The 13733-nt window shown below is 44.0% G+C and overlaps 2 protein-coding genes across 2 annotated transcripts in view; both read left to right on the top strand.

Annotated features, from left to right (window-relative positions):
* CELF1 (CUGBP, Elav-like family member 1) overlaps positions 1–375 on the top strand; it is a 61390-nt gene extending 61015 nt beyond the window's left edge. The window contains exon 17 of the mRNA XM_017808493.1: positions 71–375. The gene's annotated coding sequence lies outside the window, so the exon portion shown is untranslated. The remainder of the gene's footprint in view (positions 1–70) is intronic.
* Positions 376–3813: 3438 nt separating this feature from the next.
* RAPSN (receptor associated protein of the synapse) lies at positions 3814–13507 on the top strand. The gene is made up of 8 exons (XM_017808599.1): positions 3814–4272; positions 6864–7202; positions 8457–8615; positions 8898–8996; positions 9101–9223; positions 11791–11844; positions 12472–12671; positions 13413–13507. Exons 1-8 carry the CDS (start codon positions 4057–4059, stop codon positions 13483–13485), a joined length of 1263 nt encoding a protein of 420 aa, XP_017664088.1. The 5' UTR covers positions 3814–4056; the 3' UTR covers positions 13486–13507.
* Positions 13508–13733: the final 226 nt, after the last annotated feature.

The raw sequence follows: 13733 nt of genomic DNA, 5'->3' as shown, positions 1-13733 counted from the left end.
TGGGATTAGGCACCAGCTGATACCGCTCTCACAAGCCCCATACCCACTACTGCCTCCTTACCCCTTCCAGGAACACGGCCAAGCTTGCTGAATCTGTCCCGGTTCTGCAATATGAAGGTATCTGCAGCCCCCAGTGCTCCTGGTCCTGGAAATACTACATAGGAACTCCAAATGGATTTGGATGACTGACTAGTAATAAGCAAAAGCTACCCGCTTTGCGGTTAGAACTAAGGTATCTTTACAATTCATTTTATTTCAAATTAATAAAAAGTATCTAGCATAGCCAAAGCATAATTCATTGAGCAACTTGCCACAAGTTTGACATTAATAGTGCCTCTCTCAGAAGGAACATACCACAGTGGCTATGATTTTGCCACATTTCTGAAAGCTTCTAAAATTCTGTGATGTTACTCCTTCCTCCTGCTGTCTTGCATCTCAGAGACTGCAAGCATTTTCAGAGCAGCTATGTTTCTCCTCTGTGTCCTTTTCCTCAGTTATCTGGCATACTCTGTTTCACCCCATTACTTCCTACATGATTGTAAATCTGAGAGCGTTTTCAGGCCTCAGGATTCAGTGCTGCATTCCTTGCCCTGCAGCGCACCAATTGTGAAGTGAGGCGCTGAGCCACCTGTTACAGAGTGTGCTGGGATCCCTGCAGTTAATTTGCAGCTGTTGAGAAGAGAGGCTGGAGAGGCTTCAGTTCAGATATGACTTGAGGTGAAGGATGGAGAGAAACAATTGAATCAGAAAAAGGGATTTTTTAGGCAGAATGGAAGATTCCAGCTTGTGCAAACAATTCACTAGGCTGGTCTTACACAGGCAAAGCTTTGTCGGTTGCATCTTACAGAACTGACACTAGGCAGGTGGGGGTTTCTTGTTTGGTGGGGGGGGTTGTTGGTTGTTTGGGGTTTTTTAAGGGTTTTTCTTTAATTTAAAAGGCCACCACCAATCAGTAGACAATTAAACTACAAATAAGAGCCAGTGTATTAGTCCCTGAAAATAATAAGCATTTTCAGATGAGTTGTTAGATTGGTCAACATCAGTAGAAAATACACAGAGTTTCAGGTAAAATCCTGATATTGAATGTTTTAGGGGAATTTTTTTTCCTCTCACATCCACCTCACTTGCACTACTTGTTTGGACTCCCATCTCTGATCTTCCTGACTTTACCAGCCATGTTCCTGGCCATGTCTTCGTATGGCCAGGAGTCACCAGGGCCATGTTATGAAGAGCAGTGGGGAGAAGGACAAGCAGCTCAGTGTGGTCACTCTGAAGAAGTGAACGCATGATTAGCCACACTGCATGCTCTGCTGCACGACAGGTGAGATTCCGTAATTTGGTGTTTTCAGGCACCATTCAGGCTTATTTATTTGCAGGTCTTGAGAAGAAACTGGGGATCGTTTACTGTAGAAGCTGTACTTGAATCTTGTATGAACTAGAGCTGCATTGAACCACAGACTGATGCCGTTACTTTTTTGAAGCACTACGGACAATCAGTGTCAATCTTTAATCCCTCCTTATTTAGGTAGGCACTAGGTTCAGAGTGGTATGTTCCATATCTCAGAGCATGTTCCTGGTTTTTCAAGATGACCAGTTTGAACTTGATGGATCTAGCCCTTATTTTACTAGGGTAAGTTTTTATCTCAACATGTGAGTTGTGAGTTGATTCCAAAGAGACTAAGCACTGTTTCATAGGAGATCTCAAAAGCGAGGAAGTCCAGTGTGATTAACAAAATGCAGGACAGATCATTTCCTGTTAGATGGGTTTTGTCAGGCTGCAAGGCAGCCTCTGTTAGCTTTGGCTGTGCTGTATGGAGAAAGAGCAGTGCTTTGCTGTGTGGTCCAAAAGCATCAGGATGAGTTTGAGTTACAGGCAGGTCACTTGTGGAAGGTTAATTTTGCAAAGTAGTGTGATCTAGCAAAGAATTTTTGTTTCCCCCCTTCTTAAGTCCTGGCTTGATTCTGTTATATAGCAGGCTCCAATGTTGCTTTCCTGGCCTCTTAACTTGATGGCCTCACCATTATCAATGTTTTCCATGGGGATCGATCTTCAGGATCTTGTCTCCATCCCACCACCCACCCCTAGAGGGAAATATAAAAATTACTGCAGGGAAGAGAGACTTTTTAAAATCCTGAATTGAACTTCCATGGGAGTCTTAAAAACTATAAAGTACCTAGATAATAATTTAATGGTGCTGCTGAAGTGATCTTTACACACTAACCAGCTGTGCTCACTGTTATTTTTCTTCAGCTTTTGTAGATTTTTTTCCACAGTTTCTACTTCCATAGTTTGAGAGTACACATAGACATTGCTGAAACATCATCTAGCACATTCCCTCTCTGAAAAACAATGCTAAATTAAATGGTGCAAATATCATAGTATATATAAGCTCCCAAAAGAGAATCAGTCTGATTGCAGTAAAACTTTCTACAATTTAATATACTTTTCTTTTTAAAATATTTTTTCTGAAGAAATTTTGGATAAAGGTACGGATGTAATCTCTTAAGATCATAACTCCTGTGATCTAAAGCCTCGAGGTAGACTGTGGCTCCTTATTTTGTGTCCTGCTTTCCTTGGGGATTTTACCTCAGGAAGGCACCCTTGGGTTTGTGTTGACACAGGCCAGGATGGTCTGATTGGTGTCCTATGAGGTAATTCTGCTGCTATTTACCTGTGCTTAGGGAAGAACTGCCACCAAATTCACATTGAAGCAGGGAGGCAGCTGGAGACACGCCTGCTTTTGCAAGTGGGTCTGTTGTTAAAACTCAAAATTGCAATTGTTTCTCTTTACAAAGTAAAAGGATCCCAAACCAGGTTCCTGGGACTTCTGTATTGAAAAAAAACATTAGATATCCCTGAGGCATTCTCCACCCACCCTCCCACCCCCAGGTTTGGTGTATCTTCTAAGGAAGGACAGAGTAAATCTATAGACAACCAAGGCTGTGGCCATTAAAAATGCAGCACATCAATAAGGGTATGAAACTTGACTCCTAGAGGAACCAGTCTAATTTTTACTTTTTCAACAGAGTGTGGGAAAGTTGAAGCTATATTCTACTTGGGCTAAGAACTCTCTCATGCAGTCAGAAAGTGCAGCAATCTGTTGCTCTGTGTCTTCATTGTCATTCATCATGAAAGATCAGCAAGTTCTGGATGCAGAATTTCAGCAGTCCCTTTGACAACTTCTGTTAGAAACTCCTGGACGACTGCCACAGGCATCTGATGGCAGGAAGCAACAGTCAATCAAGAATAAATGTTTTCAAGATTGTTAGCTTCTTGTCTCTGAAATTAGGAAGTCAGTCCTGTATTTGCAGCAAATCTGTGACCTGTGTCCACAGAAACAGTCCATGTTTACAGCTGAGGTCTTCAAAAGGGAGGCTGAATTTTGTGCCTACCAAGGTATCAGACACATTGTTGCAAGTGCAGTCATCTAGTTCATACCTGACAAAAAGGCATGTATTTTTCCTGCTATTCTGTATATTTCCTACTATTCTACCTGAGTCTGCTAGCTCCTAGGCTAGCCCACCACCAGCAGTGCATGTCAAAGGAGATGGCCAGAGAGAAAGGAAAGAGACAACTGAGGCATCCCTGTTACTGCAGCCAATTGTCTCTCCCTGGGGTATTTATAAGCTGCATATTGGTGGGCAGGGGTGGGCAGTTGGCACACTGTGACCTTGGGAGCTGAGAAGCCTGACTAGCATTCCTGGGAGCCACGTGAGCCAGACTGGCAGGAGCAGCTGCAGCCAATGGGGAGGAGAACAGCACTGACTGCTCAGATTGAGTTTCACTCCTGTCGCTTGAGATTTTTCTCTTTCTCTCCCTGTTGTGCTTTTCGTCTTTGTTTATGGGATTGGACAGGCAAATGCACTGATGGAGCCCTAGTGGATTTGGGAGCAACCAGTTCTTGCCATTGCCTACCACAGCTCCAGCCCCCTGACATGGCTGGGCTTCTACGGCTCCGGGCCTTCTGAGCACACAACCTGCCCTCCTCCAGTGGGGCATTTTAAGTTGTGTTCTCTTGTAAGCACTTCCTTTTTGCTGTCCTTAGAGGTTAGTGTATGAGGCTTTTTAATGCATGGGAGATGGGTCAGGACCAGACAAAGCACCAGATAGAGAAAGGACTTCATCTTTATCAGTCTAATCAGACCGAAAAGGCCCTGCGAGTCTGGATGAGGGTTTTGGAGAAGTCTGCGGATCCTGCTGGCAGGTTTCGGGTTTTGGGTTGCCTCATCACTGCTCATGCAGAGATGGGCAGATACAAAGACATGCTGAAGGTAAGGTAAACTGGAGGTGAATGCATGCCATTGTGTCGCACCCACTATGGAATGTGGCTGGAGATTAGAACCTGAAATCAGGGGGTGGGGGGAGTATTTTGTATGTAACAGAAAATACCAGCTATTGAGCGCATCTTGTGGGCTGCTGTAATCACTGTGCTGACCAGTAACTCCAGCCCACAAGATACACAGAATACTATTTTTCACTGGGTCTGGTCCCTCGGGATTCCTGGGTTATTTAGGTTCTCCAGTTGATCATGGAGACCTTTCTTGATTTATTTCCCACATACAGCCACACCATGTTATCAGGCTTCAGGAAAAGGTATGAAAACAGGGCCTTTGCTCCACTTCGAGCTGTATTGTGTATGTCAGTGTAAAAAGAGATCTCCAAGTGGATTCTGTAGGATAAGCACCAGTCTTGTGGAAACATGTCTGTTATCTTGTTCAGCTTCTGTCTGATATCTAATATAGATCTTACATTGGGGTGCTTTTTTTATTATTACAATTAGTAAAAAAAGGGGGCTGATTAAGAGAGAAAAGATGATGCTTTTTTGGTGGGGCAGTTCAGACACTCCAGGAGATTTCTGACAGTTGAGGTCAGAGAGCAGGTCCTGGTTGTCAGGACAGCATAGAAGAAAGAAAGAAAGAGGGATAGGGGGCTTGATGGAAGAGTGGTAAAAAGAAGCTGAAGTTACATTCAAGAGCATGAGGATAAACAGTTTAAGTATATAAACAAAAAGAAGCTGATGTGTGGATCTGAGAAGAAACAGGATGCATATAGAGAGCAGCAGGCAGCATTTGGGAGGGCAACTCAAGAATCTGTAAGACAAGTCAAGAGGATGTTGTAACAGTCTTAAGAAACTATCCCAGCCTGAAATAGGGTCTTGCTAAAGGGCCTTGATATTCTTGTCCTGATGGTTTTGGTTGCCACTTACCAGACTGGTAGTCATTCAGCATTTAGAGCAAAAGGGGAAGGGGGTGTCTGTGGGAAACCAAACAGGTGTTCAACCCAGAATGTCAGCAGGTGTCTACAGCTCATTGAAAAGTTTTTGATAGCTCTGTTTAGAATTGGAGTGGAGGGGGGCACATCTTACTAGTAAACCCATAGACATGTCAAAACCCTATATCAAAACCAAATACTTAGGATAAATAAGAGAAGAGGGGTATTAATATAGTTGAAAAACATATGAAGACAAACAATTGTGTTAAGTAGTGGCAGAAGCAACAGACTGATTAGGGAAGAGAGAAGGAAAAAAGGTAAGATGTAGCTACCTGAAGGAAATACCAAAAGCTTCACGGAAAAAAAAAAGCAAAGCAAAGGAGTGGGCTCAGTATACCTGAACATCGATTTGTTACCTGAGAAGATGAAAGAAAGTGGGATCGGGGTAGGTGAATTATAGTTCTTCCTAGTGTTAGGAAGGCAAAATGGCTTCAGTCAAACCAAAGATTTTATGCAGCAAGTGACCAAAGATAAGGAAAGAAGAACTTAAGCAATAAGTCATTGAGCGAGGAAATAACAGGAGAAAAGGAGTCAGAATTAAAGGTGTGAAGTAAACAGTGATTTAAGCAGGGTTGTGATGCTCAACCTCTTTTTGAGAGAAAAAGAAAAGAGAAAGAAAAGAGAAGCTGTGGCAATCAGCAAATAATGAAGAACTTGTGCAAAGGTAAGGGAATGTGGGGAAGCTGAGCTAACGCACATCAGTGGATCCACACAGCAGCCTTCCTAAACTAGGGAAACTAAGAAGATGTACAAACCTAAACATACCCAATTTATAGTTGGTGGGGTTTGGTTTTTTCAGTTTGTTTGTTGTTTTGGGTGGGTTTTTTGTGAAGAATGTAAAATGTTCCAGTAACTTAAATTATTATGTGCTACCACTATACAAAAAGGAAGTAATTGATTCCCTTGGGAATTGATATCCATAAACCTAATTTATAATCTCTAATGAAAATTGCTAAATATTTACCTTTGCTACTGGTACTAATTCAAGCCTTCAGTGTGCTTGCTTCATCACAAAACACAAGTCACTGCTTAGAAGAGTTTGCAGTCTGAAACAAAAAGACTTCTTTTTAGAGAGCAGAGAGCAATGAATTTAAGAGAACAGTATGCAATGAATCCTGAAGGTTATAGAACAAAACCTGTCAAGACTGCAATTTATTGGGGAAAAAAGTCATGATAGAAGTAGCTCACTTGCTTTCTTTTATTAATAGACTAATAACTTAAGAATGTCAGAGAAAGTGGAATACATTAACCTGAGTGAAAGAAAACTGAGCTGCATTGTGTCAGATGTTTCCTGCTTCACCTGCTTCTCTTTAGGGCCATTTAACAACGTTTTTGCACTAACCACTAGCCTAGTTCATCTTCCCTGCCCCAGAGACTGTGTGGAGAGAGGGAGAGGTTTCTTCAGTGTTGAGAGGCCTTTTAAACCACCAGCTAACTGCTCAATGCATATGATGCTTCTCAGTCTGTGCTGATTGATCTGCCCTGCTCAGAGATGAGCCTCTTCTCCAGTATAGGGTGCTACTCTGTGGCTGCTTGAGCTGTATTTAAATAAACTACACATTTTTATAAACACTGTCTTCTCTACTTAAAGTTTGCAGTGGTACAGATTGACACAGCACGGGAGCTGGAAGACCCAGATTACCTTACAGAGAGCTACCTAAACCTGGCTCGCAGCAATGAGAAACTCTGTGAATTCCAGAAAACAATCTCTTACTGTAAGACATGCCTGAACATGCAGGGTACCACTGTGAGCCTGCAGCTGAATGGCCAGGTGAGCCTCAGCATGGGCAATGCCTTCTTGGGCCTCAGCATTTTCCAGAAGGCTTTGGAGTGCTTTGAGAAAGCTTTGCGCTACGCACACAACAACGATGACAAGATGCTGGAGTGTCGAGTCTGCTGCAGCCTCGGGAACTTCTATACCCAGATAAAGGTGCGGTAACCAAAGGGACAGAGGGGTGACTGTCTCATGGATTCAGGAAAGAACAGGAAATAGTGTGAATTTCAGCTTATGTCTTTCCTATAGGAAGTGAAGTACTGAGAGAACACTGTAAGCTAAAATCCCTTTGTAAAATCATCAGGAGTACTCTTGGTTCACAGTAAGGATGGGAGGATCAATATCATGTTTATACAGCACAGCAGAAACAGCTGTGAATATGTGTTGAAAAGATCAAACTCAGGTTCAAAGAAGATCACATCAGAGAAGATACTGTCCGCACACAGAGCTGGCAGCCAGAACTCATGGATTCTCTATGTCTACCACTGTTGTAGGCAAATAGCTGCCAGGAAGCAGCTGTAGGTAAAACCAGGCAGGAACTGAGCATGGAGGTGATTTGGCAGCTCTAATTTCTATTACAAACAGCAACAAGTAGGTTTTTCTCACTAAGTCTTGATTTTTGTTAATTAAACACTCAACAACTGAATTGTGGAAAACTATAAGTAACCTTCCCTTATAATACCCAAAATAAAAAAATAACATTGTGCTGGATACTTTTCAAGTATGAAATAAGAAAGGAGAAAGGAAATTTTAAAAGTTTAGATTTCCTTTGTGCATTGTGGAGAATTAAAAAAAATGAGGACTTTTTCACTTCTGCAGTCTCATAACTTGAGAATGGTTTTAGATATTTAGATAAGTTTTACATAATTATTGCAAAATAAGATTTATTTCTAAAATTATTCTAATTCAAAAAGATGCTTGAGAATGAAATGTATTATTTCTTATTATGAATTGGGTGAGGCCATGATTCTTAGTTCCTGTTTCCTGCAATGATGGATAACCAGTTTTTGGGAGATCTCAACTCACCTATGAAGAACATGAAGGCTCCATGTAAGTGTTGAAAGCAAAGAAGATCTAAGAGCAGAGAAAGTTTTCAGCCTTTGGTTACAGAGGAGGGTAAATGGTTCCTGCAGAGTAAAGCTGATGGCATACTACATCAAATTCATTTGCTGGGTCATTACCCCAGTGTCCTGAATCCAGAGAATAATATGAATTCAATATATGGCAATTCCACCTTTCACAGTTTAAGATCCACTGAAATACAGCCTGCGGAAGAGGAGCAGAACAAGTTTAAAGGTGTACAGAAATCTGCTAGATGCTGCATTGTTAGTAAAGTTGGGGTTTTTTTCTTGTTTCCTTTTTGCTTTATTCTTGCTGTGACTGCTGTCTGTCTGCTTGTCTGCATTACAGGACTACGAGAAAGCCTTGTTCTTCCCATGTAAAGCAGCTGAGCTGGTGAATGATTACGGAAAGGGCTGGAGCTTGAAGTACCGTGCAATGAGCCAGTATCACATGGCCGTGGCCTACCGGAAGCTGGGGCGCCTGGCCGATGCCATGGACTGCTGTGAGGTACAGGGTGCGGGCAGCCACTGAGCTCTCTTGACTCTAAATGTTCCTGCTGCCTCCCAGCCTTAGAGCTGTGGTTTCAGTAGCCCAGGGGGCTTCAAAATTTGGGTTTACAAATGGCCCTTGGCTGGGAACATGAGAAAAAGACTTTCCATGCCTTAAAAGGTGGTGCCATTTTGCCATTTCTTTGGAGCTGATCTTTCAGTGGCCAGAGTGCACGGTCCCAGCCCTGCTGTTTTGAACGAGGAATAAGCTCTTCTACTGACCAAAGACAATTTCTTTCAGGAGTCCATGAAGATTGCCCTGCAGCATGGTGACCGGCCACTGCAAGCACTGTGTCTGCTGTGCTTTGCAGATATCCATCGCAGTCGCAAAGACGTGCAGGTACAGCTCTTTCCTGCCAGGAAGGATAGAGGGAGTAGAGAGTAGCAAGAGGGTATGAAAAGCAGGCCATAGCAAAACAGGTGTTTTCCTCCCTCCTTCTGCAGACAGCCTTTCCTCGGTATGATTCTTCCATGAGCATCATGACAGAGATTGGAAACCGCCTGGGCCTGATCCAGGTGCTGCTAGGAGTGACTAAGTGCTGGATGATTCAGAAGGAGCTGGACAAGGTCAGTTACAAACTTGGTTCTACAGAAGTTTGTTAGACAAGACTGGAGCGTATAGTCTGCACTTTGATGGGGTGCAGTTCAGGAGAGACCTGTACTCCTTAGTTCTACCAATGGAGTCTGTTGCTTGTACAGTTACATTTCTCTGAATGGTCTCTCTCAGCCAGGAATTTGTTACTAATAGTAGGAACATCCATTCTGAGTCAGGCTGCTAAATTACAGAATTGCCTCATAAGTCAATTGTGATGACTTTAACCACTACACTGAGAAACCAGCATTGGAGGAAGAAAGCCTTATACTCTGAAATAGATTCCTCTGTCTACTTTTTAGTTATATTACTAAGCTCATTGATGTGCTAGTGATGATGTTTAGACAGCTCTACAGCTCCACCATGTGCTTCATAGGCAAACGTGGCATCAAATTGCTGGAGAAACTTTAAACCTATAAACTCTGATGTGAAACAGAGAAATGAGAGCAGAAAGTCATTTGGGAATAGACAACCAGTCAATATAGAGCAAGGGGATGAAGTTACTTATTTTGAAAATGCTTAGGCCATGTATGTGTGCTACAGTCCAGATTGCACTAATTGTACTGCAGGATCATTATTTAGCCACAGAGTGAAATGCTCAAAGGTTACCGCTGAAACTAGTGCTGAACAACCTGGAATAGACCTGCGCAGTGCCACATCAAGATGCTGGTTTCAGTCTACACACAATGAAGATTTGGTCTTATCACTCATATTGAGACACAAAGAATTTTAGCTCAAATGAGGCATCCCAGATACCAGAATGTCAAGTATATGTCTGTCACAAAAGACAAGTTCAAGGTGCGGTCAGCATTTGAGTTGCCTACAACAGGGAATCAGCTGGGTGAGACACACTGTGCAATGTCAGTGAGTAAACACTATGTTAGCAATACAAGAAGAAACTGTAGACTTAAAAAGTTTTCTCAGTGTCAAAAGAATGGGACAGGACACAGCAGGTAGGCCTCTACAGAAGATAATATTCAGAGCACTCATCAAACTCTTACAGCTGCTGATCCCATCTCCAGCTGCTACCATTCTGATATCAGAAGCAGCTCTCACTTGTGAGAGCATGGTGACAGTGTTGCACAGAACCCTAATGTCACCAAAACCCTCAGAAGAAGACAATGGATGAATCTTATATTCTGTTACAGGCATTAGAGGGAAGTCTGCCCTGGTGGGTAAGAGGCCTTAAGCCTGTTGCCCAAATGTGGCCTCCTTACAGGTCACAGCCCTGAATACTCACCCAAGCCTGTCCTTCAACTTGCCAGTCCCAGTTTCCGTTTCTTATGCTTCTCATCCCAGTTACCTAATAAAGCAATTTGCTAACTTCCCACTTGCAGAGTCCCTATTCTTGTTCTAGCTTCCTCCATCTTCCTGGTCTCCTTGGCCAGTTAGTCCATTTCATTTGCATGTAGTCAATACTATTGCAGATCCTCCCAGGTTGCTCTCACAGCTTGCTTGCCCTTGTTCTTGTGCAGTCTCATATTGCTGTCCAAGACAAACTGTCCCCTGGACTTGTCAAGATCTCTTCTCCCTCCCCCCAACCCTGCCATGCTTCGCTTTGATTCCTAGTCAGTCATTAATTTCAAGGTTTCCCAGTAAACACTGAGTCTTCCTAGGCACAGTCCTCAGTTATGTTCTCCCTGTTAGCCTTCAATTCCTGCTTCCCTCTTCTAAAAGTTCCTTATACTAGGCTGTTGCTGCCAACCCAGGTCTAATGTCATCTTCTCTGCATTCACAGTGCATTTTTTCATCTCATCTGGTCCTCTTCTTCTAGAATAGCAGTAATGCCGAATTATAGGGTAAGAATTTTATAATGTTCCTCCTGAAAACTACTCCATCACAAGGGAGACCTCTTCTTCCCCTTGAACAAATATGAAGCAGATCTCTATAGTTCTGGAGAAGAGAGACTAATGATCAAGGAACACTGTGACAACTAGGGGAAAGTAGGGATTCATTTGGTATGACAGCTGCTATGCTAAATATTTCCTTCAGATTTAAAAAATGGATAGCAGAACACTCCTACATCACACTATGTGTAAGTAAGGCAAAGTGGATATATGAACAGCAGGGAAACAATGGATGAGCATGATGTATTGGTGCTGCTGATCCCTTTCCTCGTCTCTTGTACGAGTGAAATTGGAGTTGCCCAACGATTAATGAGCCTGTAAGGTAGGATGGGGAAAAGGCTTGCTTTGCTTGTGCTCCATCCCAACCCCAGTGAGCATGTGTCACTGAGTTTAAATAAGTCTATATTGTCTCTGCTTGGAAACACCAGCCTCTGCCAATATTTGCACTATGTGGCTGGAACATAAATGTAGCTCTTGGATTATTTGTGGTCTTTTAGAAACTAAGCTTTTCTCATTAACTTTTGGGAGGGGAGGGAAATCTGCCAGACACCTATCTTGCATCTCCAGAGTTGCAGTGATGCTTGTTTATCCAATTTTATTCTGTACCTCTTTTAATAATTCCCACAGGACATTCATACAAGTCTAGTTTTGATATATTAGACTGAGAACTGATGATGCACATTCTCCATTCACAGGCTCTGGAAAGCATTGAAAAGGCACAGGAGCTGGCAGAGGGACTAGGGAACAAGGTAGGATCCTACAGCTTCTCTTCAGCACTGTTCATAGTCTTCTCTCAGGCAACATGAGAAGTCAAGTATTAAAGTATCCAGACTTGTTATCGCCTATTAACATGTCTGTATTAATCAGTCAATGCTTGGGACTTGCTTTGTTTTTTCATGGGCTGTTGCACAGATAATCATCAGTGTGCAAATCTGAAAAGCGAGCGGGGAGTCACAGTGGGATAACCAAAGGGGAATGGGAAGCAGTAAGAATGAGGTATGAAACAAGCAGAGAGCTAGAGAATTAGGGGTCTCTTCTTGAAAAAACATTTTTGCCCTGAGCAGCAAGTGAGCTGTGTGCTGGCTGGAGGCAAAGGGAAATGAAATACACTGTGTGTTGTAGGTAGCTCAGGAAAACCATCGATGAAAGAGCTGCAGAGTGCCTCAAACCTGGTGTCACCTTTTGTGACTCAAAGAAGTAGGGTTAATAGCAGGAAGTGCTGAAAGACCAAATGTCCTTATGACTGATCCTATCCCTTGCACAGCTTTCTCTGCTGATGTTTCTCCAGTTGGCTGATGGGGCTGTAGTGGTTCCTATTCCTGTTTCTGGTCTGTCTTCACCTTGTTCACTTTTCTTATGTTTCCATCCATGTGCAGCTTGGCCTGCTGAAGCTCCACTGCCTGTGTGAAAGGATCTATCGCACAAAGGAGCAGCAGCGAGAATTGCGTGACCATGTAGTGAAGTTCCATGAATGTGTGGAGGAGATGGAGCTGTACTGTGGCATGTGTGGAGAGTCCATTGGGGAGAAGAACAACCAGCTCCAGGCACTACCTTGTTCCCACTTCTTCCACTTAAAGTAATTAGCTGAAAGATTGTTGTCATGACATTAGTCATAGGAAAGAGCTGTTTATGCCCAGAGTAGGACAGTCCTATACATGTCTGTCTTGCTTACCCGTGCCTTGCAGGATCCCATTGCAGCGCTGTGAGTCTCATGGCCTTGAAGAGTGAGATTAAGCCATAATATCCATCACACTCACACTTCTGTCCTCTAAATGATTGTTCACCAGTGTCCTCACTTTGTAGGTATTCAGCCCAGATTCTTATTTGATTCCTCTTGGGGAATCAATTCTTCTCTCCCCGGGGATAGTTTGGATTTTTTCCGAGTCCCCTCTTTCTCTCTTGGCTAGTGACACACGGAGGTGAAGTTGTTCAGCCTGCTATTGTGCTACTGCCATGACAGAAGTTAGCTGTACCATCATTTTATTTTTAGAAGAAAGATGAATGTAACAAAACACTTAATTCTGAAGATTAAGGATTTAAAAACAAAGCCTCCCACTGACACCAAAATTAGGATCAGACTGCTGGGCAGTAAGAGGTGCCCGATGAACCCAGTGGATTTGCCTCCAGCAACACAGAAACGTAGTCCTGTGGAGGAACGTGCTGAAGTGCCTCTATGGAAGGGGTGGAAAGAGATCAAATCTTTGCCCGTGGCGGGAGGGAACATGGGGAAAAGCTGTGGTGTGGAATAGCCGTGGGAGCGGCGCTGGGGGAGCCTCCGGCCGCGGAGCCGCCCCGAACCGACCTCCTCCCTTCGCAGGTGCCTCCAGACCAACGGGACCCGCGGCTGCCCCAACTGCCGCCGCCTGTCTGTGAAACCCGGCTACGTGTGACCGCCCGCGGGGCTCGGCGGTGCCGCGGGCACTGACGGAGCCGCTCCCGGGCCCCGCTGGGCCGTGCGGGGCCACCGGCGGCCGCGGGGGCGTCCTCGGCCTCTCCTGCGCGTGGCTCACTGCGACTCGGCCCGACCCCGCCGCCTTCCCCCTCGCTCCTCTGTACGGGAACTGACTGTAATAAAGCTTTCTCCGGGAGAGCGCCCAGGCTGCCTCCGCCGCCGGGCTCTGGGCACCGCCCCCGCCCC

This window comes from Lepidothrix coronata, unplaced genomic scaffold, assembly GCF_001604755.1.
Source record: "Lepidothrix coronata isolate B3197 unplaced genomic scaffold, Lepidothrix_coronata-1.0 Scaffold1, whole genome shotgun sequence".
Taxonomy (NCBI): domain Eukaryota; kingdom Metazoa; phylum Chordata; class Aves; order Passeriformes; family Pipridae; genus Lepidothrix; species Lepidothrix coronata.
Note: the sequence above shows the minus strand (reverse complement) of the source record. Positions and strands in the feature narration are given on the sequence as shown.